Source organism: Pinus tabuliformis, chromosome 8, assembly GCF_031772625.1.
Source record: "Pinus tabuliformis cultivar Carrire ecotype Pingquan chromosome 8, CPIR1, whole genome shotgun sequence".
Classification (NCBI taxonomy): Eukaryota; Viridiplantae; Streptophyta; class Pinopsida; order Pinales; family Pinaceae; genus Pinus; species Pinus tabuliformis.
The window spans coordinates 1,856,705,735-1,856,733,111 of record NC_142294.1 but is presented as its reverse complement, the minus strand read 5'-3'; the positions used below and the strand labels follow the sequence as shown (position 1 = coordinate 1,856,733,111).

The following is a 27,377-nucleotide window of genomic DNA, read 5'->3' as shown; positions in this document are numbered from 1 at the left end:
TTAGCCAACAATCAATCTGCCTTGCCTTTCCTTCACCTTAGCTATGATACCATGTTGAGAAACCAAGATGCTAGTAAATTAGGGTAGATTTATCTTGATAATTACTTGTGAATGTTTGTTGGCTTTTTATTTCTTTTATTATGTTCTCTTCATCAAGCAATTACCAAAATATAAAACATGTAGATCACAAGAGACATAACACATAGATGTAGGTTCCAAGCTAGGGAAAAACCCCACAAGGGGGAAAACCCAATAAAATCCTCTTCTTATAGAATCAGATCAAAGTGAGATATCTATGACCCAAGACCAAGACCAAGATTGCCACAAAAACCCAAGTCAACCCTCCTCCAAGCCATATCCAATTAGTCACAGTGAACAAAAGTCAATGCTGGTCAAATCTTTGAATTCTGGTCAATCCTTGAATTCAGGCCCTGAAATTCCAACATTGTGATAGCCTCAGAAAACTGCAGACTCTCACATCTGAGTAAAATTAGGGTAGAAATCAAATCATTTTCATTCTCCTTTGACCTCCTTCTTTCTCCTTTGACTTCATTGGTTTTTCTTCTTGTTTTTGGCACATAAATCAATGATGAATAATGAGTGAATGAATGATCTCCAAAGTGGTCGAGTTGCCCTCTATATATACACATCCAGAAGGTCTAATAGCTGCCCCTAGGGCTGACTTGTCAGAGGAGGGATTACTTGGTCTTGTGGTGACATTTTGACTCTTTTGACTCAAGATAAAATATTTTTTTTTCTTCCAAGAAGTCCAAATGAGATTTTGACTCAATTACATTTCTTTGACTCAATAAATTTTCTTTTGACTCGATAAACCCCATAAGCATGAAGAACATGCTTCGACTAGAAATAAAATAATAATAATGAATGTAAGGAATGAATATAATAGTTACATCAATAATACATTTGAATTTCATTATGAAGACTAACACCATTTGCATTTTCAACACATTTGTGGCTAGAATAAGATCTCTCTTTGTCATCATCTGAATCATATTCATCTTCTTCAAGAAAATCAATATCATCTTTGGAGTAGAGATTTTTCTTTTTTGAAGATTTTCCTTTGAAGACCCTTTTTTTGGGTTCTTCCTCATCATCACTATCTTCCTGGAAAGGACACTTAGCAACAAAATGTCCTATCTTACCACAATTAAAATAGATGAGAGGTAACTTACCTTTGAATCTGGATGCCTTTTTTAGTTTCCAACCAGTTGATTCATTTTTATATTAGATTCATCATTTTTCTTTTGTAAGCTTGGTGGGACTACATCTTCATCATGTCCAATATATCACCTCGATCGAAGCAGGGAATTGAACCAGCGACTTCACATCAAGGAGTGCCTTAATAAAGCACTCGATCACTGTATATCCAAGACCCCGTGGACGTATTAGATTCATCATTGGAGCTGTCACTAGACTTGCATTTTCTCGACTTCTTCGACACTTTAAATGCTGCTTCCTTATGTGAAGAGTTTCCCCTCCTCATTTCATATGCACTAAGAATTTCGTGAAGCTCGTCCATTTTTAGATTCTGCAAGATGTAGAAGAAGAGACCTCAATTTTTTTTGAACAACTATTGTTTCTTCAACAATTTCACTAAGTCCTTTGAGAAAATTAACCACTTCATCTACTTGAATAAAATAAGCACCAACATCTTCTTCATCATTCATTTTCAAATTTTTTTTGATAGATTTGAAGCTTTGCCTTCTTTACTTTGTCATCTCCTTCATAGTTGCTTAGAAGCTTGTGTTAATTTTTAGGGCTTGATTGTTCTTTGTTGAAGATATTGCATTTTCAAAACTTTTCATCATTTACAAATTACATTCTCCCCATTACCTCATATCATCGTTAGCAATTATGTAGAGAGAACAATAACATCAACAATGCAACGAAACAGTAAAGAACAACAAAAGAAAAGCATGCACAATAGAGACACTAAGATTTAGGTCAGAGACTAGGGCAAAACCCCACAAGGGGGAAAACCCAACCAAATTCTTTTTCTATTAGATATTCATCAATTGTTCAATTGAGATTAAAAGTACATCCATAATGAGATACATCAATTACATCAGGGCTCATAGGGCCAATCCAGGTCAGTTCACAACTTCGTTTGTGAATTGAACAATTTGACCTCTGATAATCAAATGAGTCCAAGAGAGTTGCTACCATATCACTGTTATCTGTCTCTGTCAAGTATAAGATCACTGTATGCATCATAGCCATGAGAGCACAACCATGTACATCATGGTCATACAAACCTGCCATACTGTCATATATACTATCTCAACTGACATAGAGGTTGTTAATTTTAGGTATGTTCTATGCTTAGAGCAATTTATTTCAATTTTCACAGTTAGCTCAATATTTTTTCCAGATTAGCAATCACATCAGCATAATAGTAAATTGCAAATAGAACATAAACATAAATCGTAGAAGACAAGCTAAGAAAAGAGGACACAAGATGTGGTGCTAGCCAGTGACAAACCCCAATGTGGGGAAACTCTTGATCAATTCTTCTTATATGTTCTTCAATAGTTCAACATAGAGAGAGAGATGGTACATATACAACATAAGTCAACACTTTTACTTATCTAAATAAGAGCATAGCTCATCTCTAAGAAGATGATACATGAGGTAGCTGAACTCAGTTGAAGACATGCTGCTTCAACTGATTCTCCAAGCTGACTCCATCACCTATCATTGTGCTGCACCTCATCATCATGGTGCACCTCACTGTGCTACACCCGTCATCACTATGCCGCATCTCATCATGCTCCATTAATCATGACTGTACCCATCACTTGCTGCATCATGTACCATGCTGTCCCATGTACCATTGCTGCACCATTTACCAGTGCTGCACCAATCAACACTGACCCACACCATGCTGCACCATTACTTTTGTCATGCTGCCATACTGCTTTAGTCATGCTGCCACACTGCCTTAGCTGCTGGCTATGGCCTATGGCCTAGCCTAGCAGCAAGATAGACTATGATCCACAGTCTTAGGATACACATAATGCTGTCATCAATATGTACATTGTTGATCTATGTGTTAGGAGCTTCTACTCATCAAAGGTATGGGTAGCAGTTCCTTTATCTAAACCATTGATAAGAACCTTTTGTGACAACACATAGGATCTCCTCATCTGAAGAGACCTCTCCTTTCAGTGTGGCTAGTCTTTAGGACAACGGACAAGATGTGCACCTAAAACGCAACAATGTCTCTTTCTTACAGCGGATAGGAGGTGTAGAAGGCTGTGTTTGCTGCCGTTCTTTACTGTGATTGGTTAGGTAACCCATGTGATAACAACCCTCAAATAATCACCTAAAACATCCCTGAATGACTGCGGCCTTATCAAGGAAGGGTCTGCTCCATTCGTGTCACTGTTCTGGGCACTTTTCGGCCGAAGAAGCCTCCACGCTATCCCTATTTTAGTTAGGCAAGGCCTGCGACCTATCACAAGGACTTGTTGTCACCTATAGCCAACCAAAACAGTGTCACCCTTACCTTGAAGCTGCCCACAAATAGTCCGCAATTCTCCTTACCTAACTCGGCCTCCCTATAGCATGGAACAACCCTCCATGCAGGCTGAAACAACCTTCCCTTGTCTCGGCCCTTTAGGGAGCTAACTCGGCCTCCCTTACAACAAACTCGGCCCTCCAAAAGACTCATGAAACAAGCCTCTATAACCATGCTGTTTAGATCTCTTTTGATGCAGCTAAGACAAAGCTTCCCTTGCCTCCAACTTAGGGCTATCTCCTTCACAACATGACTGCGTCTTCCTTGACTAGGGTAGACTGTGTCTTCCTTGACTTAGGTCATGTGTAGAGCTGTTAGGGCATCATCTAGGATTGCGTTTAGACTTCAAGCTTAGGCTCCTTCCCTACTGCGTCTAGGGCTTCCTCCTCTTAGACTTCTCTTCCACTAAAACCCAAAACAAGTGGAGAGAAATCAAGAGTGTAGTGTGTGCCCAAATGACTATCAAGTCACCTTCTTTTATACTAAAACATTGACCACACATGGGTGTTATTTGGTTGCTGGCCGACCTTGACGAATTGTCCCATAACACAAATAAATTCATATCTCCATGAATACTTATCGGAATTGGATGATCTTTAGTTCAATCCTACACCTCTTGATGAGAGGGATCCAAGAAAAATATCAGTTGCCATAAATAAGATGACCCACATGGAGTTTGGCCCTAGTTGCCAATTTTAACAGAGGCACTATCACACATTGCCATAAACAAGGATATACATTTGAGTCACTGTCATCACAATCACCAAGGTCACTATTATACATTATTCGTCATGAACCTGTCATCATGTATCAGGGGCAAGGTCACTGTAGATCATTGTCATCATACAACATAATAACACAGGTCATTGTAGATCATTGGAGCAAGGTCATTGTTACATCAAGGACCTTTGTATTGTTAAGGTTCCAAAATACATACAAACTTACAATTGTCGTAGGTCACTATTATCTTATAAGAGCAAGATCATTGTTATGCTAGATACATTTGTGAATCACAGAACATTATATTGCAAACCACATTTAGAATGCAAGTTACTGTGTGTATATATATACCAAGCGAAGCCACTGTGTATATTTGTTATGCGAGCCAACGAGAAGATACGAGCCATGTGAGGGCCACTGTACAGATCGACACCACTGTAAAGCCACCACAGAGATGCGAGATAGAGTCATTATAGCCACTGCGATGACAAACCTTATACATATGATGCCTCTGTGTTAAAATTGGAAACTAGGGCCAAACTCCATGTGGGTCTTCTTGCTAATGGCAGCTGATATTTTTCTTGGATTCCTCTCGTTGAGAGGTGCAGGATTGATTTAAAGATCATCCGATTCCGACATGTATGCATGGAGATATGAATTTATTTGTGTTGTGTGACAATTCATTAAGGTCGGCCATCAACCAAATTGCCCCCACCTCTCCTCAATGTTTTACTATAAATAGAGGTGGCCTTGAAGTAATTTTCACACACTCTTGTGATCTCTCTTCATTTTTGTTTTGGGTTTTGATGAAGGAGAGATCTAGAGGGAGTGCCCTTGGCTCTACGCTACCCTAATGGAGAAGCTCTAACAATGCCCTAATGAAGAAGCCCTAATGCTGCCCTAGCATTCATGAAAGAAAGACCTCAACACAATCATGGAGGAGTCTTACAAGCAGCCATGAAAGAAGTCTAATACGCTGGCCTAATGATGCCCTAATCTGCAATAAAGGGAAGTCTAATACACAGTCTCTTAACGCTGCCATGGAGAGCCCTAATTACAGTCAATGAAGCCAGCCCTATAGACGCAGTCATGGAGGATGAAAGAAAGACACCTATGCTGTTCTAAAGGAGGCTCCTACGCAGTCCTAGGAGAGGTCTTCTATCCGCAATCTTTAAAGAGACTAGGCCGCAGTTTAAGGAGGGTTTTTATGTGCCCTAACCGCAGTCAGTACAAGCCCTAGCCGCAGTCATAGAGTTGGCTCTCAAACGCTGTATAATTCCGCAAAGAAAGGAGGTTTCAAATGCAGCTTGTACACAGTCCTTGAGGGTCCTTAATATGCTGTTCAAAGGAAGCCTTAATACGCTGTTAAGAGAAGCTCCTATACGTTGTTAAGTGCAACACTTATCCGCACAAGAGCCAGGACATCTAGTTGTTGTCAAGTAAGCTTAAATGCTGTCCAAAATTGACCTCTCCAGAACTAGTAAGGTTCTGTCTCATAGCTAGAAGAAGGCCCTATCATTAGTCATCAGGGAGAGGCCTCAAGATGTTGTTAAGGAGCCCTAAATGCAACCATAATCACTGTAGGTGACAGCGTAGTATCAAGGTCATGAATAGCCATGAATTCATGATTTGACTAGGCCTGTTGGAAGATTCTATAAGCTACAACTAGCTGCTTTGCTAGGTTGCAAGCCATAGCAAGCAGCTAAGGTTGTTCCATGGGAGTATTGCAGTATGCATTGAGTGTGGGTGGCAACATGGATTAGGAGGGACTCTCCTAGGTGGTCTGCAGCCCTTGAAGGGCTTAGTTATCTAACAGCTATGCAACATGATGGATGCAGCATGATGAGATGCAGCATGATGGATGCAACATGATGAGATGCAACATGATGGATGTAGCATGATGAGATGCAGCATGGTGATGGATGCAACATGATGGATGCAACAAGGTTGGATGCAACATGGTGATGGAATCACCTTGGAAGAATGTTTGCCTTCACCCGAGTTCAGAACTACAGTCCATGTCCTCAGATCGACAACCTCTTTATGTCATCTTCATGGTGAAGATTAGTGTTGTGAAAATCGCGATAACAATAAAAATTCGGGAGTTTTTTAAAATATCGATACAAAATTTGTTTTTTCTCATAAAATCGCGAAATTATCGCGCTAACTTCAAATTATCGTGATAAGTTCGTAATAATCACGATTCGATTTGATATTATCGTGGGGGTGGCGGACAACGGGTTTTATAAGGCAAAAAATGAATTTTTTTTTCATTTTGAACAGACAGTGGCAACGATGTGGATTGGGAGCTGAGGAGGAGAAAAACCCTGGTGGATTGGGAGCTAAGGAGGAGAAAAACCTTGGTGGATTGAGAGCTGAGGAGGAGAGGAACCTTGGAAGGCGTCTACTAGGGCAGAGGAGGAGGAAGCTTGGAGATTTTAGCATCCCAAGCAAGAGAACTTCGTCTTTGGATCAAATTTCTCTGGCAAACCATGGTTTCCAGGTATGGGCACCAAATTTGGCCATTTTGTTTTGGTTTTTTCTTGGGTTTCTATAACCCATTGTTTATCAAAGATTTTTGAGTGGATTTGATGGTGTTTTTTTCATTTTTGTTGCATAGAGTGGAGAGAGTTCATTTTGGATTGAGTTGAGGTTTTTTTGTTTGTTAAATTGTAAAAAATTCAATGTGTTGTGTCATCATGTTATGTATGTAATTTCTTTTTAATTTTTGTAATTTGCAATTCTTATTGTGCCATAGGTTCAACTTCAAAGTTCAAAATTCATCTTACATTAAAATTCAAGAGTTCAACCAAGTTACAAACATGCAAAGGAAATTGGACCCTCTGTGGGAATTTGGTGAACTTGATGGTGGGTTTATAGATTGAACTTGTGTTGCAAGTTGTGTGGGCAGCATATGTCGGGGGGGGGTTTATAGATTGAAGTATCACCTTGCAAAAATCCCTAAACATGATGTAGGGCTTTGCGAAAATACAAATGCGGAAATCATCCGAAGAGCGATGAGATCATTGGAAGAATTAGAGCAAGAGAGAGTTGCCAAAGCAGAAGTGAAGAAGCAACGAGCAGGGAGGGTGTTAGGCTCAGGTGAATATGGAAGTGGCACTGGTTCTACTTCAGCATCAATGTCTACAACCAACCCTGTAGCTGCTTTATCATTTTTTGTTCGTAGAACCACACCTGGTTCACAACCATCTATCACTTCAATGGTTAAAAAAACTGAGAAAGAACAAGCTGACAAGTTGTTGGGCAAGTTTCTCATTTGGAGTGATATTATTTTCAACATTGCAAGGAATAATCCATTTTTCCAGCCTGATGTTGATGCTCTTGCAACTGTTGGCCTAGGGTACAAAATTCCTTCTTATGATGACTTTAGAGGCCGCATTCTTCAAGATGAAAAGGTTAACTGCATCAAAAGATTGGAGGAGCTTAGGGCATCATGGGGACAAACAGGATGCACTGTGATGTTAGATGGTTGGACCAACCAAAAGGGGAGAATCCTTATAAACTTCTTGGTTAGTTGTCCCAAGGGGACAATATTTATGAAATCTGTTGATGCATCTTCATATATCAAAAATGCAAAAATTTTATGTGATTTGCTGGATGTGTTTATTTCAGTGTTCCACGGAGACTCGCCCCCCTTCCCCCCCTAGGGGTCTAGTTTCCTAGCTCCCTTGCGCTCCGAGGACTTGGGGACGAGAAGGGGTCGTTTCCCCACGCTCCCAAAAATCAGGGTACGCAGGGGGACATGCCAGGGGGTCGTTTCCCTGTCCTGAGGGGTCGTTTCCGAAAAGGGGGACGAGGGGGGTCGTGGGGGACGAGGGGGGACGAGAACACGATTTAAAAAAAATGGTTTAAATTAAACTAAACTTTAATTAATTTAATTAATTGTTAAAACTTAAACAGCGTAGGGTTTTGCGTTTCATTGTTTTATGTTTTAAAGTGTAAACCCTCACACCTGAGACCTCACACCGTTCGCTCCACTCGAAACTCCGAACTCCTACGAGCACGTCGAGCAGCGCTGCAGCGGTCCACGTCCACGGTCCTGACTCCTCCGTCGAGCAGCAGTCCACCAGCGAGCATTGGTTCAGAGGTTCCTCAACATTGTTAAAACTTCTAGTCCAACATTGTTCCTCAAGTGATCAACGAGCAACAAACTGCAGTCTAGCGTTCCATTACAGGAAGCACCCCGTTGAGCAGCAATCCACCGTTGCTGTCCAGTGTCACTTGCAAGTTGTGGCCCTGCCTAAACGCTGATTGCTGCAGGTAAGTACCAGAACTGTTAGTAATTTTTTTTCATTTTAATTTTTTTTTGTAATTCTGAAATCTGTAATTGCGTTTCTTATTTTTTTTTCATTTTTCATTTTTATTTTTTTAAATTTACTGTATAATGTATTTGATTTCTAAAAAAATAATAAATTAGAAACTTCAGTTTCACTGTTTTTTAATTTTTAATTTTTTTTGTAAATTTTAATTTGTTTTTAATTTTTTACGCTGCATTTTTATTATTATTTTTTTTCATTTCTTTTTTAAGTTTTGAGTCTTCACTGTGTTTAAAAAAAAATAAATTGAAACTGTTTTTGTAAATTTTAATTTTTTAAAATTGTTTATAACTTCTGACTGTATTAATTTTTATTTTTTTCTTGTAAATTAAAAAATAAATTAGTGTTCAAAACTTCAATGTGTGTGCTGTAGCTACTAGCCTGTGTAATGTTTTAAATTTTTTTTTTTTAATTTTCATTACAGGCTGCAACTTACATTTTGATTTGTCATTCAACTTACAAAGTTACAACTTACAACTTACAACTATGAGTCAGAGTCAAACTTCTTTTGGGAAAAGTGAGAACAGTGATAGTAGCTACAATGGTAGTGAGCCACAAGATGCACAAGAAGAAGTTGAAAGCGGTCACAAGGGGGCAAGATACCAGAATAGGCATGGTGTAGATTCTGGAGGCCCACCAAGAGAGCTGGAAAAATTTGCAAAGGGGACATTTAATCCTCTAAAACCACTTCTAATCTATGCAACTAGACTGCGGAAAAAGAATCCAAAAGTTGGTGGTGGCTCACGTGATTGGGTCTGCAATATTTGTGGGCATCACTTTGTTGGCAACTATACCAGGGTGAAGCAACACATTTTGGCTATTACAAGTAAAGGAGTCAATATGTGTCCCTCAAAGAACCTGAATTCAGCTCAAAGAGAGCAACTTTGGAGGCTAGAAAGGGCAACCACTGGAAAATGATTGCTTTTTAGTAGACATGTTGATCCATCCACAAATATTCCTCCATCCAGTGCTTCATCAAAAAAGACAAAGGTTTCTACTGGTGCATCTTGTTCTTGTGCAATGGGTGGTACAGTGTCTGGGATGTACAACATTCTAGATCGAGATGACACAGATGATGCAATTGGAAAATTTATTTTTGCCAATGGAATTCCCTTCCATGTTGTTCGTTCTCCTTATTACAAGGAAATGGTCCAAGCAATTGCAAAAATAGGGCCTTCACATGTACCACCCAGAGAACATAAACTACGAACAACAGTTTTAGATAGACGAGTGTCCGAAATTAATGTGCAGAAAGAGAGAATAAGACAAACATGGTTGAGGTTTGGTTGCTCTATTGTTATGGATGGATGGATTGACATCTGAAAATGCCCACTAATCAACATCATAGTGACATCTTTAGAAGGTCCATTCTTTCTTAAAGCTGTTGATTGTTCTGGAAAGCGCAAAGATTCATCTTTCCAATTTGAGCTTCTTCGAGAAGCTATAAAGCATTTTGGGCCTGATAGTGTGGTGCAGGTTGTGACAGATTCAGCAACAGTTTGTAGATTCGCTGGGTTATTGATTCAAAACAGGTATCAACACATTTTTTGGACTCTTTGTTGTGTGCATGCACTCAATAATGCACTGAAGGACATTGGCAAGATTTAGTGGATATCAGACTTGGTGTCAGTGGCAAGAGATGTGCAGATGTTTATCTGTAACCATCACACCTCCTTGGCTATGTACAGGGCTCACACGAGGAAGGAATTCCTCAAGCCCACTGATACTAAATATGCTAGCTATTTTCTCTTATTGGAGAGGATGATAGAGGTACAAGCACCTCTACAATCCTTGGTTGTGAGTTCAGAGTGGGGAAGGTGGTCAGAATCAAGACAGACATTGGGAAGAAGGTCAAGCTTCAGGTGTTGGACAATGATTGGTGGGCAGATTGTTCTTATTTGGTGTCATTCTTGGGCCCTATTGTGGAGGTCATTCGTTACACTGATTCAGACGCTCTTAGTCTTGGAGAAATCTATGAGACCTTTGATAGCATGTTCGGCCGTGTGAAGGTAGCCATTTAGCAGAGGGAGCCCTCATTAGAGTTCTATACTTTCCAGATTCGACCCATCATTCAGTGTAGGTGGGATCGCATGAATAGACCTTTGCACATGGCAGCATATGCATTAAACCCAAAATTGTATGTTGATAGAACTGGGAGGGTGCCTCCTATTGATGATCCAGAGGTAAAGAATGGCTTCCTAGATGCAATTGCAAAGATGTACAGTGAGGAGGAGGGGTCAAGATTTCGAAGACAGTTTGTTCAGTTTGCATCTCTTAGTGGCCCCTTCAACACACGTGGTGCTCGGGCAGATCGCATAGATCTAGCCCAAGATGGCCCGATTGGTTGGTGGAGTATGCATGGGGATGGTGCTCTAGAGCTCAAAAATCTAGCCATGTGTTTGTTGTCTCAGATTGCTAGTTCCTCTGTAGCAGAGAGGAATTGGTCCACATATAGCTTCATCCACTCTATCAAGAGGAACAAGCTTACCTCTAAAAGAGTGAAGAAGTTAGTTGCTATGCACAGTGCCCTACGTCTTGAGCATAGGAAGACCCTTGAGTATTTGAAGGGACCAACAACACGATGGGATGTTGATCCAGAGGATGATGCACAGGTAGATATGGAGGAGAGACTTGGTGAGAGACAGATGGGGTTGGTTGGTGTGCCACTTAGCATGTTTGAGAATGCTAGTGATTCAGATTCAGATTCAGATGGTGATATGGTTGATCCTAATTTATTCATGCAGCAGCTGGATGTAGAGACTAGCGGGGCATTACCTTGAGGCTTGAGCATTACCTTGAGTCGTATTTTGCATTATGCTCGTTTATCTTTTGATATGTTGATGATCTTATGTTATTCTGACTGTTGATGTATCAAACTTGACTTTAATCTTTTATAATTCCATAAAATTTGGACTCTTGATGTATGATATATCAGACTTGACTTTTATAATTTTATGTCAATATTCACTGTTCAGTGTTCAATGTTCATAGTAGGAAGTGGAACATCGATATGGTTTAAAGTTTAAAGTTTAATCATAATGTATGATGTATGATTTTAAATTAGAATTTTAAATTTATATGATATTAGATAATGATATTCATATCAATGATTATGCTTTGCAGCTTTTCAATTCAAACCCAATTGTCATAGTGGACTCAATTAATAAATTGTATTTTATATTTATAAGTTTTTAAGACCATGACGCCCCTCCATGTTTCTTAAAAATTGGTGAGGAGCTTTTGCATAGGCTACTCCCGCGTATGCTCGCTCCTTCGCCCCCTCGTCCCGGAACCTTGGTGGAACATTGGTTTATTTTGGAGGTGGGTGCAGAACATGTTGTCCAAGTCATAACAGACAATGCTGCAAATTATGTTGCTACTCGCAGGATGCTTATGGAGAGGCATCCTACTTTATTTTGGACACCTTGTACTGCACATTGTATTGATTTGATGTTGGAGGACATATGAAAAATTTTCTTTGTCAAAGATATTGTTGACTCATAAAAAAGAATTACAAAATTTATATATAATCATACATCTGTGCTTAGCTTGATGAGAAAATTCACCAACAACAAGGAGTTGGTGCGCCCCGCCATTACATGGTTTCCTACCAGTTTCATATCTCTTTAATCTCTTGAATTCTATGTGGGACATGAAGAGAATGTTTCTTTCAATGGAGTGATGTGCTTTGACAATGAGCCGCAAACCAGAGGGAGATGCCATATGCAGATTAGTTTCATACTAGGAAGACTTATGGGCGGGAGTGCAGGAGGTGTGCACCATTATTGAACCTTTAGTAAAGGTTCTTCGATTAGTTGATAGTGAGAAGCCCGTAATGGGCTATTTGTATGAGGCCATGGACAGGGCCAAAGAATCCATTCGGGCCTACTATGATGATAAGGGAGATGAGGGGTTTCAGAAACAACTCCTCCTATGGGAAGTGATTGATGAACGATGGAACAACACACTCCATCATCCCATTCATGCTGCATGGATCTACTTGAACCCCGCATTTTCTTACCCATGTGGGTTCATATTTGATGTTGAGATCATGGATGGATTTTTAACTTGTGTTCAGAGGATGGTGCGATCTCCAGCAGAACGTGCAAAAATCTCCAAAGAAATGGAGATATACAGGATGGCAGGTGGCACATTTGGCTTTGAGATGGCTGTGACTAATAGGACAACTAAAATGCCAGGGATTTTTTAGTTTGTTTCAAATTTCATTGTCTCTTCAAGTTCATAACTTCATATTTTGCTTCAACTTTCAAATTTCATTTTTTTCTTATGTTTATTTAAAATTTTATTTGTAATTTTGCTGTAGATGCATGGTGGAGAATCTATGGTGCCAGGGTACCCCATTTGCAGAAGCTTGCCATTCGAATCGTCAGCGAAACATGTAGCTCCTCAGGATGCGAGCATAACTAGAGTGTATTTGAAAAAATACACAACAAGAAGCAGAACATGTTAAATTTAAATCTTAAAATATTGCAAATTTCCAATTAATGTTTTGAATTCATTAAGCAATATATTTTTTTTATAATTATTATTTTATGATCTTTGTATAGGTTGGAGTCCCAACGACTTAATGACATGGTCTACGTCTACCACAATCTTCGATTATGGGTGAGGCAACTTGAGAGGATACCTGATATGGAGGCCATCTAATTGGATGGGATTGAAACCACTGCTGCATGGAGGGTTGAGGCCGAGAGGCCTCTCATGGAGTTTGCCAATGATTGGTCAGAGCAGGAGGTAGTGGAAGGTGTACAGGGGGAGAAGGAGGAGGAGGAGGAGGAGCAACAGGAGGAGGAGGAGGTGACACCACCTACCCGAGCTACCTCTGCCACCAGTAGAAGGCGTGGTCTACCTCCTCTAGCTCCTACTTCTTCAGGTTCTAGAGCACCATAGAGTCGACTACCAATTCCGCCGGCATCTACATCTAGAGGGAAAGGGAAAGCTATTGCATTTTCTCGCAAGAGGGGTAGAGGAAATCAGTAGTATTAGACTTTAGTTACTTGGTTCATTTCATTGTATATGACATTATGATTCATGATATGAGATACATTATTATATTTTTTGTTGATATTTTGAGGCTGAGTTGGGACTCAGCAGTTAGGACTTACTATTCAGGACATGATTCATTGTTATGTGTGATGTAGCGCTAGAAATGATATTACACATCTAATATATTAGTTCTTTTATCATATTTGTGTCAATGTATTTATTTTATGTTGTAGATGCTTTAGATATTAAAAAAATTGGAAAAAAATGACTTTTTTTGTTTGTATTTTACGATTTTTTTTTTCCCGATTATTTCTCGATTTTTATGATTTTTTCCGATTTTTTCCCAATTATTTCCCTTGCCGATATTATCCCAATAACGATTTTCGCAACATTGGTGAAGATCTCTGCTCTTATTTTGACAAGTCAAAAGTGTTGACTTCTGATGTATATGTATTATCTCTCTCTGCTGAACTATTGAAGAATATAAGAAGAATTGATTAAGGGTTTCCCCACATTGGGGTTTGTCCTTGGCTGGCGCCACATCTTGCATCCTCTTGTCTTGGCTTGTTTTCTGTGATGTATGTTTATGTTCTATCTGCACTTTACTATCATGCTGATGTGATTGCTAATCTGAACATTGTCATTGGGCTAATATGAAAAATTGAAGTAAATTGCGCTAAGCATAGAACATACCTAAAATTAACACTTTTTGATGCCATATGATGCCTCGATGTATAGAGTAGATATGCCACACAAAGTGATGTCACTGCGAATAGTATAGTGATGCTAGAGTGTGCAATGACAAAGTATGCGATGTTAGAGTATGTGCGATTCACTATGTATAGAGCGATGCTGTTGTGCGATGCTATTGTATACATTTGATGCCACGATGCCACTGTAATAGATGTAATGACTTGTATATATTCACGTGCAATGTCACTGTGCGATCCTCAGAGTGAACTACTGTAATGGTCCTCCGAGCGAGGCACTGTAATGATGTCACATAGTCATGTAGACGAGCCATATAATGATGTATGCAAACCATGGGGACCATAAATATCATGTGCGAGCCAATAAAGAAAAGCGAGCCACTAATTAATACAAGCCTCCACAAAGTATAGTGCGAGAGTGCGAGCTTGCCACAAAGGCATACGAACCACAGAGAGCAAGATAGCGAACCATAGGAAAATAGTCAACAAGTCTTTATAGAATGCGAGCCAAACGAACCTCAGAGATTAACAAGCCATCAAACAAATATGATGCATACAGAGATTAGAGAATGATCATGATCGATGCTTTTGAATGAATTCTGAGGTTCTCCTTTTATACAATTCGATGGAGGTTAAATGTGAACCTTTTATGATCTTTGGCGGGAAACATAAAATTTGAATTAATATATTTTTCCAAATAATCAAATTAATAATAATATTTCTCTTTTATCCAATAGAAATTTTCCTTTGTCCAATTTGGATTCTTCTTTGGGGCTTTTGATGGGGCAGTTGGGATCCTATGGGAAATTCGTCCCATAGTTGCCCAAATTTCAACAGCTTGTCCCACATCTCTTTAGCTGATTCACACTACATAGCTTTAACAAATTTTGAATTTGGCAAGCCACCTAAAATGGAATTCATAGCTTTTGTGTTGGAGCAATGTTGCTTGGGAGCGGGGAGCGGAGTGAAAACGGGAGCGGGAGCGACCATTTTCAGAAGCTCCCAGTTTGGGAGCGATTTTTGAAAAATATATATATTTTTTAATTTTTGATACATATATGTCAACAAAAACATGTAGAATGATGAATTAGACATAAAAAACATAAAAAAACATAGATTGATCATTGAACCATATCACATCAATCATCTAGAAATTATAATCGTCATCAACCATGTCCACAAGTTAGTAAAATACATATTACAACTGCAACATATTGAGTCTCATCATCATGAATCATGATTCATCAAATTCAATCTTAAAGTTTCAACTTCAAGCTTTCAAAATTGAAAATTCAATAACATTTATCATCATTGATCACCAAAGTTGTACTTGTAAGCTAAGTTTAACCATTACAAGAAGTAATATCTAAGATATTTCTAAATCCTAACTTCTAACTGTTAACATGATATGAAATGTTATAAATTTATAAAATGAAACATGAATAATGAAATGAAATGAAACAACTTTAGTCTTTCACGAAGCATCATATTCATAATTCACATCATTACCAATGAGTTATAATTGCCAAGGCCCAACTTCAAACTTCAAATTTTCATTGTCACAGTGATATATTGTTTACAAAAAATATCATTATGATATGAAAGAGTCAAGAGTCAAGAGTCAAGGACTCAAAACTCAATAGTTATGAAAACTAAAGTCTAATAGAAACTAAAAAAGACAAGTACACTGTAAATCAGAATCTACATGTGGCCCTTGCCACGAGAGTCTCCAGGAGTATAAGCAGGTCGTGGTGGTCTTCTAGGAGTCTCCTGCACAGACCGACGACCAGAACTAGAACCTCCACGTGAGGGTGTAGATGGAGGTGGCGACAGCAAAGGAACAAGACTCGGACCTCGAGCACTGCTACTGGATGGTGGAGGTGGAGGTGGAGGTGGCATGGCTGCTGCAGCTGCTTCATCTTCATCCCTTACAAGTTCCTCTTCCAGTTCTTCAATATGTACAATGCCATCCTCCAAATTGTCATCCTCTGGGTGATTGTCCCAAATTTTATATGTGGGATCCTCATAAGCCCGATCACAATAATGACTCAACAACCTCAAGTTGTAGTGCACAAAAACCAGGCTTTCTGCTCGGTTTTCATTGAGTTTGTTTCTTTTCACATTATGTATGTAGCTGTAGGTGCTCCAACACCTCTCTGCAGAAGAAGTATTTACAACCTATGAAAGAACTTTTTTTGCCAATTTTGGCAAAAGTCCATGCCCGCCATATGTTTCCCACCATGTGAGAGTATCAAATCTATCTCTGTCGTCCATTGCATGGAAGTTACCATACAAACCAGTGCCACTGAAGTATCTGCCTATTTCAAGGCGCACAACTGCACATTCCTCCCTGTCAGGTACCAACTTTTCTAATGCTTCCAAATATCCTTTAGTTACCTCTAGATCTAAATGGGGTTTGGTCCTAACCCCACCCCCTGCTGCAGGTTGGCCCAACCAAGATGTAGAGTAGTATTTTGGCGTAAGGATATACGCCAAGCAATGTAGTGGAAGATTAAGCCTATTCCACCGTTCACACACACAATCATGAATCAGTTTGTACAAGTTGGGATCTCTATTATGAACAATGTCTTTTATTTCCCCCAACATGGTATCCATTTGCTCATACACCTCACCAATCACTGGTTTGTCTGTATCTGCAAACCGAATCATGTGATAAATTGGCTTGGTGAAATCCAATACCTGCCTCACAGTTGTCCAAAAATGCCCATCAAGAGCGGCCTCCTCCACCATTTCAAAACCTGCCATGTCAGCTACATTTGTAGCCCTTTCCTTTAATACCTGCCAATGTGGACTTGATACCATGCTAGCTAATGCCTCTCTTACCTTCAAAAGGCGCCTGAAGGTGAGGTAATAGCTACCAAATTTGGTCTTCGCAATCTTCAACAACTCCAATCTCGAGTGACTGCGGAAAAGGCCATGGGTATTGCTATGATTTGTAATAAATTTTATCATTTGTTTGTCTTTCTTGTACAAATCACCAATCCATTGGTATTGTTCATTTTTGTTCTTGACAATATCATGCAACAGAAGGTTCAGTGTGTGAACCAAACATCCAGACCAAAATATGTTCGGGTATTTATCCTCAATAATTGCTCCCGCTGCCTTACAATTAGGAGCATTATCAGTAATGACTTGGATGACATTGTATGGGCCAATACGCTCAATTGTTTCAAGTAATGCTTCTGCAATGTTGATGGCGGTCTTGAACTTGTTTGAGTAATCATGTGCAACTAGAAAGATGGGACCACTAACAGACACAACAAGAACACTTATCAATGGCTTGCCTTTTACATTTGTCCATCCATCAGATACAATGGACACCCCATGGTCAGTCCAAGAACTTGTCATTCTATTCAAAGAATGTGATATTGTTGCTTTTTCATGATCAAGGCCAACGGTTCTTGCCTTGTCATACCCAGAGCTCTTGTATCCTTTAGGGGCATCATTTACGGCAGAAACCATTTCGTGCCAATAAGGTGAGCGAAGAACATTGAATGGTATCCCACATGCATAGAGAAACCTGTAAACCTTTGAATCCACATCATTCCTACACCCCTCATCAAGGAAATCTGATATGGTTCTACGCCTTAAAGATGATGACCCTGTGCCTCCATATCCACTACCTTGGGAGGATGCTGAAGGAGTTCTTTGTGATTGTGAGCTTGGTTCAAAGAAACCCCTTGATTTTTTTGATCTGTGTTGGGCTTCCTCCTCTTCTCTTATGTATTTGGCTCTATCCGCCGCTGACACCGCTGTACAAGTTTTGATTCCTATTTGTTTGTCTCCATCCCATGGCCTTTTCCCGCAGAGGTGTCTTCTAGCACGGGTGTATGAACCTGTGTAATCAGTGTTGCAATGGGGGCAATGAAATTTAGTGGTTCCACCCCCTCTCCCTGTTTCAGCCCTGTTAACATATTTCCACAATGGAGTTTGGTCTTGTTTAGTTTTTTGACCCTCCTCCAGCTCCTCCTCACCGGGGTTTTCACCAATTTGACTTTCTCCAGCTTTTTCATCCCCCTCTTCAGGTTGGCCCCTCCGTTTCCTACTCTCCAGCACCATAATAACCATAAAATGGACCAGGAAGAGGAAAATGCCAAGAAATATAGCCAGGTCCATGGTGTTTGATGTTTGTAGGGTTTTGATTCCTGAATCTGCAAATTAATTTAATTTATTGGGATTAATTAATTTAATCTATTAATTTAAACTAAATTTATGATTTTTAAACTCAATAAACTAAATTAAATTAACTAAATCACTACCTAACTAACTAAACTAACTAAATTACTAAGTTACTTACCTCTGCAGGCTTGCTCCTCGCTCCTTGGCACTTGCTCCTCGCTCCTTTGCTCTTGCTCTTGCTCAATGAAGTCACAATGAAATTTTTTTAGGCCCATTGGGCTTTTAAAACCAATTTTTTTTTTTGAAATTTGATTTTTTTTCGCGTTCGCGGAAATTTTTTCCGCCGGATCGCTCCCGGCCTGAGTCAAAACGCTCCGGAGCGATTTTTTACGCCTGGGAGCGATCGGGGAGTGATCGCTCCCCGATCGCTCCCGGGCGTTAAAAATCGCTCCGGGAGCGACGGAGCGATCGCTCCCCGAAACGCTCCCGAACAGGGCAGGGAGCGTAAATTTTTTTTAGGGAGCGCGCTCCCGAAAATCGCTCCCATCCGGGAGCGATTTTGGGAGCGCGCTCCGGCCTGGAGCGCGATTCGGGAGCGGGTTCGAGGGGGGGGGGGGCGCTCCCCCGCAACTATGTGTTGGAGACATAAGCCTTTTCCCATCTTGATCAATTGGAGGACAAGATGGAAACCTTATATCCATCTAGAACAGACTGCCAAACTTAACACCTGGAGAGATCAAGAGAGTTTTCATTCTTATCTTCCAAAAGGCATAGTTTGTTCCATCAAACACAGGAATTTTTATTGAGCCTTCTCGGCTGGCCATGGTCCCTGTAAGATCTTCTTCCAACTGTTAAACTGTTCTTGAAGAAGCCTACTCTGATACCAATTGTTGTAAATACATAGTGACACTGAGAGAGGGAGAGGGGGGGGAGGGCGCGCGGGGGAAGGGGCATAGTTTTAAATTATTTTTACTTAAAACAAATCACATCTCATAATCCACAATCAACACAATGCATGAACATGGAGATTAAAGTGAAAATCCAATCTTCGAGAAAAACACTTGAATGCTTTTCTAACAGTCTTGAATATATTACAATGTTACAGGAAACTATCTTTGAAGACACTAATCCTCTATAAGCACCAACTTACAATATTGCAGGCTCCAACCTGTCAAGAAAATGAGGACACCAATCCTCTGTAAGCACCAACAGGCTCCAACCTGTCAAATAGATGATAACACTGATCTTCTGCAACTCAACTCAGCTTAGTATTTAGCTGCTTACTGTTCAAGAGTCAATGTTTAGGCTTATTGTCTGTTCAAAGAAGGTCTACCCTCCTGGCAGCTTGTACCCAACACTTTCCCTTTTTCTTCACTAGTTGACCTGTGGCCTAGTCAGACTAGGACTCGGCCTTCTTAAAGGTTTCAGGTGCACTCTCAACCAGGACTCGAATTCAGGTGCACTGTATACCTCAACTAGAACTCGGCCTGTGGCTAGCCCTCAAAAACATACTGAAAACTTTCCCCAAAAGTTGTACCAAAAAAAGCCTCCTACAGCTCAGGTAGGGGCACACTTTCCTCTTCCTGACTTCTTTTCCCGGTTCTTCTCCTCTTCCTCTTGTTTCACAACATGTGAACCCTTGTTCTGCTGCTCTCATCCTTCACTAAAGACTCCAAGATCAGATTTGAGTTACTCCTGGGTGATGGCTAATCTCTTCTCCTCATGACGCCTATTTATAGTGATTTGCACACCTACATTGGGGCTGACTTGTGGGACAACTTGTGCACTGGAAGGATATATAATATATATATGAATGTATTCAAAAATCATTTCTCCTCAACTGTGAGGAGTTAGAAGGCGTGCCACAAATTTCCCTTCCATCAGGACGAACCATTTTCAACAAGATTGCTTGCTGATGTGGTGAAAAATGGTGCTTTAGTGCATTGCTGTGAGTAGTTGGTACAGCTTTGGCATAAGATATTTGGCCACTTATCGTATGGATTATTATCGCTCTTGAAGGACATAGTAAATTTCAAGATTCAAAAGCCATGATTGTGCAGTTGACAAGCACACAAAGATTGCTTTTCCAAGTAGTGAACACAAATCAAGGGAGATTCTGGATTTGATGCATTTAGATGTATGTGGACCTATGTCATCAACTTCTTTGACAGATAACATTTATTATGTTTCATTTATTGATGATTTCTCTAGAAATCCTTGGATTTACCAAGGATGAAGTCTTTAGTAAGTTTCAAGAATTTAGAGCTTTCATGGAGAATTAGACAAGTAAAAAGATCAAAATGTTGATGTCTAACAATGGAGGAGAGTACACCCCAAAGGAATTTGATCATTTTCCAGGGAAGCGAAATCAAGAGGTAATTGACAGTGTTTTAAAACCTTGATGACAATTGCTGTGTCTGGGTTAGATTCCCTCTGCTTGACAAGGACCTGTCCATCATGGAAATAGACTACATAACCGTTGTCCTCCATCATTGATATTGAGAGCAAGTTTTTCTTCAGTCCTAGTAACATATAGCACGTCCTTTACCTCTAGGCTCTAACGAACTTCCGGACTTGAGCTGGAACTCAAGTGCAAAAACAGATGCAGTTAAAATACAACTATTGAAATAATCTCTGGTGTATTTTTTGTAGTGATAAACAGAGATTGTTCTCAGTTGGCTAGATATTCTTGACATCAGTACTGAGATTTTGCATCTTATTGGCATGACTTTCTTTTGAATGACCTTGATTTCTGGTGAAATATTGCACATTTGTTCCACAGGTATATACGTCATCCAGGATATTGTGGGTTTTTCATTTGGTCAGTTGGAACTCAAGTGATGCTTTGTAACCCATTGTGCACAATTGGATATGCACTTGTCACTTGGCGTTTCTTTGAAAAACGAATTAGGTATCCGTACATATTTCAGTTATTTCTGAATATTCAGTTTATTTCTGTATCTTTCTAGCTCGAGCAAATCTGTGATTTTACCTTTAATTAGATGGAACTGCTATTTTGTTTCAATTGTGATAACTAATGAGAGTTTCTGCCTGTCCTTGACCTTGCTGGAAAAAGATACGAGGAATTCTTCTTGCGACAGTTCTTTGGTCACCAATATGTAGAGTATGCAAACAAAGTACCTTCTGGAATACCTTTTATAAAGTGAATCTTTCTGGAACTTGTGAGTAATGCATGGGTCCTCGTTACATATATATATCTTCAGAATTTTCTCATCTTGGATTTCTTACATCAGGTGTTGAAAATATCATAGATATAGAATCCGCTACTTCTGGACACTTCCAGTTGTTATGAACTTTAGAAAACTAACAATCTGGGTTGTTGGTGGTTGTAGGGGATGAAAAAAACTGGACTTTGAGAAGTGGTTTTGAGGCTGAACCTGAATAAGCAGATACCCAGTTTCTTTTTGATATACATGGTTTGCCAAGCATAGAAGGGAACATAACTGGCTTATGTTCTCCTGAGGTGACAACAAGGTGTCTCCGTTAACAAGTAGATTGTGAACTGTGTCACCTGTGCAAATTAAACAGTGGACGCTGTTGGACTCCAGATCACTGCCCCTGGTTGGCAGTCGCAACCAACTAAGAAATGAAATCAAACAAATTTTGCCATTATGATAGGCTTGGGAATGGTTCTTCAATTTGTTTACACTCATTTTCTTGTAGCAGTATTGGAAGGAATAAATCTGAAAGGTGACGTGCTGTTAATATTTTAGTGTAGAATGCTTGGTTGTCTCTTAACTTTTAAGTATATGTATACCAAAACCCTAGGTGTCACCATTCCTAGTTGAGAAGAAGAGTACTGATCAAATAGACACAATGGAAACAGAGAATTCAGATAGACTATGGTTTGAGGAATTTAATTTTTACGGGTCAGTTCTAAATGGGTTAGTGAATCCATGGTATGCCACAATATATTATAATGAACTCTGACTTGGGACCTGCCATATGTTCCAGATTACAGTTTCAAGTCCTTGCAATTTATTTTGAATGTCGAAAGACAATCTGGTCCTGGTCACAGCTGAATAGAGCTCAAGGAGCTGTAAGGAAAGTTTGAAATCTTTGGGCAGTTGCTAATCGCGAGCATTCGTTAACCATGAGTCTATGTGAAATAACACAGCAATGGATATGCATTCAAGTTGTATAGATAATTTCTTCTCACTTTATTTCAGTTGCCATTTTTAGAATTATACAACTCATCATTTTATATCTCATTTAAGCCTTCAGCTTGAAGTGCATGCCTTCCCTGACTGCTTTTGTCCTCATCAACATTACTTCCAAACCTCTCTGATTTGTTCCTCCATGCTAACCTTTATTGTTCCGCTTCCCACCATGTGGCCTCTGTGAGCCCTTTATGGCTCAGTCTGGGCCCAGGGACAGCTTTTGATCCAAAATTAACTCTGGTCATCCATTTCCCGGTTATCAGGAGAACATTTTATGGTGATCAGGAGAGTAGTGGTTCCCTCGAATAGACCCTGAAAATTCGATCTCCTAGATCTCTACAGGGTATTGAGAGTATTGGTGAAACTCTTGTGGACTTTATGTTTATGAAAGTGAAGCTATTTGCGATAACTGATAAGTATAAACAAACACATAATGCTAGGTTATTTTGTTAGTCACATACTACTGGAGGGCACTCATTGGGGCATTTTGTTAGTTACATATTTGTGTTGAATGTTATCGGCATAGATTCATCTTAAATATGGATCTAACATGAGCCGAGAGGGATCCAATTTTTTCACGTGCAATTTTTTTTTTATGAGTCGACATTATTTAAATGTTTTGTATAGTTATTTAATTTTTTTTAATTTTTTGTTTTGACCTAGATGAGCAAAATTTCAACTTTGATGATGGACGGACAATGTTACACATCCTACTGGGCTGTAGAATAAGTCTCTCGGCTCAATCATCCAAGCAATCATGAGAAATAACAGAAATAATGAACATTTTCTGTTGATTAGGAGAGTAGTGGTTCCAGGATCTCCACAGGGTATTGAGAGTATTTGTGAAAACCATGTGGACTTTGTGTTTCTGAAAATGAAGTTATTTATGATAAGTATAAACAAACACATAACGGTAGGTTATTTTGTTAGTCACATACTACTCGAGGGCAATCATTAGGGTATTTTGTTAGGCACATACTACTCGAGGGCAATCATTAGGGCATTTTGTTAGGCACATACTTGTGTTTGAATGTTATCAACCAATGTTGCACACATCGCGATCGGGATTTAATCGGCGCCGGGAAAAAAGCGGAAAAAATCGTTAAAATCGGGAAAAAATCGGAAAAAAGCGGGAAAAAATCGTTTGGCACAAAAATATTCATTTTTTTTCAATTTTTTTAATATCTAAACCATCTACAACATAAAATAAATACATTGACACATAAATATGATAAAAAAACTAATATATAAGATGTTCAATATCATTTCTAGCGCTAAAATCACACATAACATTGAATCATGTCCTGAATAGTAAGTCCTGACTCCTGAGTCCCAAGTCCAACTCAGCCTCAAAATATCAACAAAAAATATGATAATGTATCTCATCATGTCATAATGTCATATACAATAAAATGAAAGTCTAATCCTATTGATTTCCTCTGCCCCTCTTGCGAGAATATGGCACAACTTTCTCTTTCCCTCTAGATGTAGAAGCTGGTGCCTGTGGTGGTGGAAATGGCAGTGGAGTCTGACGTGCTCTAGAAGCTGAAGAACTAGTAGTAGCAGCTACAGGAGGCTGAGGTGGACGGAGACCACGTCCTCTACTGGTGGTAGTGGTAGCCCGGGTAGCCCGGGTAGGCGGTGTCACCTCCTCCTCCTGCTCCTCCAACTCCTCCTCCTCCTGCTCCTGCTCCTGCTCCTCCTCCTCCTCCTCCTCCTCCTCCTCCCCCTCATCCTGCACTAACCAATCCTCAGTGGGATCCATGAGAGGCCTCTCGGTCTCAACCCTCCATTCAGCAGTGGTGTCAATCCCATCCAATGAGATGGCTTCCGTATCAGGTGTCTTCTCTAGTTGTTTCACCCACAATCGAAGATTGTAGTAGACATAGACCATGTCATTAAGTCTATGAGACTCCAACCTGTACAAAGTTCATGAAATAATAAATTAATAATTAATATTATAAAAAAAATATTGTTTAAAACTTTAATGAATTCAAAAATTTATTTGGAAATTTGCAATATTTTAAATGTTTAAGTGTTAACCTATTGCGCTTCTTGTTGTGTATTTTTTCAAATACACTCCAATTGCGCTCACATCCCGAGGAGCTGCATGTTTGGCTGAGGATCCGCACGGCAAGATTTTGCAAAAGGGGTACTCTGCCACCATACATCTTCCACCATGCGTCTACAACAAAATTACAAAGAAAATTTTAAATAAACATAAGAAAAAAATGGAATTTGAAGAAACAATGAAATTTGAAACAAAGTTACAAAGTACATACTACAAACTAAAAAATACCTGGCATTTTAACCGTCCTATCAATGACAGCCATCTCAAAGCCAAATGTGCCAGCTGACAACTTATATTGCTCAATTTGTCTAGAGACCTCCATACGTTCTTCTGAAGTTCTCACCATCTTCTGGACACAGGTTAATAATCCTTCCACGACCTCAACATCAAAATTAAACCCACATGCATAAGAAAATGCAGGGTTCAGGAAAAGGCCAGCAGCATGAATGGGACGATGGAGTGTGTTGTTCCATCGCTCATCAATGACGTTCCATAGAAGGAGTTGTCTTTGGAACCCATCATCTCCCTTGTCATCATAGTAGGACCGAATGGCTTCTTTGGCCCTATCCATGGCTTCATACAAATAGCCCATTGCGGGCTTCTCACCATCAACCAACCGAAGAACCTTTACCAAAGGTTCTGTAACAGCGCACATCTCCTGCACTCCCGCCCAGAAGTCCTCCTGGTATGAAACTAGTCTGCAGACGGCCTCTCCTTCTGGTTTGCGGCTCATTGTCGAAGCACGCCACTCCTCTGAAAGAAACATTCTCTTCAAATCCCACATAGAATTCAAGAGGGATTGAAGAGATATGAAACTCGTCGCAAACCGTGTAATGGCGGGGCGCACCAACTCTTTGTTGTTGGTGCATTTTCTCATCAAGCTAAGCACAGATGTGTGATTGTAAATAAATTTTGTGATGCTTTTTGATGAGTCAACAACCTCTTTGACAAAGGGAATTTTCCCAATGTCCTCTAACATCAAATCAATACAATGGGCAGCACAAGGTGTCCAAAATAAAGTAGGATGCCTGTCCATAAGCATTCTACCAGCAGCAACATAATTTGCAGCATTGTCCGTTATGACTTGGACAACATTTTCTGCACCCACCTCCAAAATAAACACATCCAGCAAATCACATAAATTTTTTGCATCTTTGATTTGATGAGTTGCATCAACAGATTTGATAAACATAGTCCCCAAGGGACAACTAACCAAGAAGTTTATAAGGGTTCTCCCCTTTTGGTCAGTCCAACCATCTGACATAACAGTGCATCCTGTTTGTGCCCATGATGCCCTAAAATCCTCCAATCTTTGGGTGCAGTCACGCTTTTCATCTTGAAGAAGCCGGCCTCTGAAATCATGAAGAGAAGGGAGTTTGTACCCCGGGCCAACACTGGCAACAGCATCAAGAGTAGGTTGGAAAAATGGATTATTCCTTATAATGCTGAAAGGAATATCACTCCAGAGGAGAAATTTTGTCATCAACTTGTCAGCTTTTTCTTTTTCAGTTCTTTTTAGCATTGAACCAATAGTTGGTTGTGAACCAGGTGTGGTTCGAGGAACAAAATATGATGATGCAGCTACCGGATTGACTGACGCTGCAGTAGAACCTGTGCCACTTGGCCCACTTCCTTCAGCTGACCTTTTTAGTTGCCTTTTGAGTTCTTCTTTGGCGTCTCTAGTGTGCTCTAATTCTCCCAATGCTCTCATGGCTTTTTGGATAATTTCAGCATTTGTCTTTAGACAGGGCACCACATCACGTCCAGGGATTTGTGCAAGGTGGAACTTCAACCTGTACACCCCCCCGGATATTTCCTTTCCACACAACTTGCAATACAAGTTTTGTCTATCATTCGGAGTTTTAGGGTCACCATATTCCCAGAAAGGATCCAATTTCCTTGGCATGTTTGTTTTTGAATTTTGAATTTGCAAACCTATGGAAAAATAAGGATTAGGAAATAGGAATTTAGGATTACATAAATGATAATAGTAAATACAAATTACAATTTAGCATTTGCAAAATTACAAGCTAATTATTTCCAAAATCCCAATTTCTAAACCCAAGTTACCCAACCAAATGCCAAAAAACAATGAAAAATAAAAAAAAATAAACAATGTTTAAACTTTAAAGAAAATGAGAAAATAAAAATCAAAAATTGGTTCTCATAGTCATAACAAATAACCCATCCCAAATCAATGAAAAATTTCCAAAAATTCTTTAAAAACAATGAAAAACAAAGTTTTTATAGAACCAAAACAAAAAAAAATTAATCTACATACCTGGTTTATGGACAAATTGGCGATCTTGGCTTGGATTCCTCCTAAAATCGCTTCGATTCGCTCCCACAACGGACGGCAACCCTCTCCCTCACTTCTTCTCCTTCTCCTCCGCGGCGGACTGCTGAATGAATAAAATTTTTTTCATTTTTTCCATATAAAACCCCGCTACCCGTGCCCCTCGCGATTTAATGCGAAAAAATCGCGATTTTTTCAAAAAATCGCGATTTTTTCGATAAAAATCGCTATAAAAAAAAGCGGCGATTTTTTGGATAAAAATCGCGCTTTGAATCGGCAATTTAAAAAAATCGCGATTTTACGATTTAATCGCGATTTTATCGCGATGTGTGCAACACTGTTATCAACCAATTAATCATGAGAAATAACAGATG

General features: G+C 39.6%; 1 protein-coding gene across 2 annotated transcripts in view; it reads left to right on the top strand.

Moving 5' to 3' along the window:
- LOC149243706 (protein-S-isoprenylcysteine O-methyltransferase A-like) overlaps nt 1–22,573 on the top strand; it is an 83,080-nt gene extending 60,507 nt beyond the window's left edge. The window contains exons 3-5 of one of the 2 annotated variants that reach the window (XM_089374600.1): nt 21,238–21,366; nt 21,532–21,637; nt 21,809–22,573. In XM_089374600.1, coding sequence (XP_089230726.1) covers nt 21,238–21,366; nt 21,532–21,622 — 220 coding nt within the window. In that variant the 3' untranslated portion in view covers nt 21,623–21,637; nt 21,809–22,573. The remainder of the gene's footprint in view (nt 1–21,237; nt 21,367–21,531; nt 21,638–21,808) is intronic. The other variant, XM_089374601.1, reaches the window with a different exon arrangement.
- Nucleotides 22,574–27,377: the final 4,804 nt, after the last annotated feature.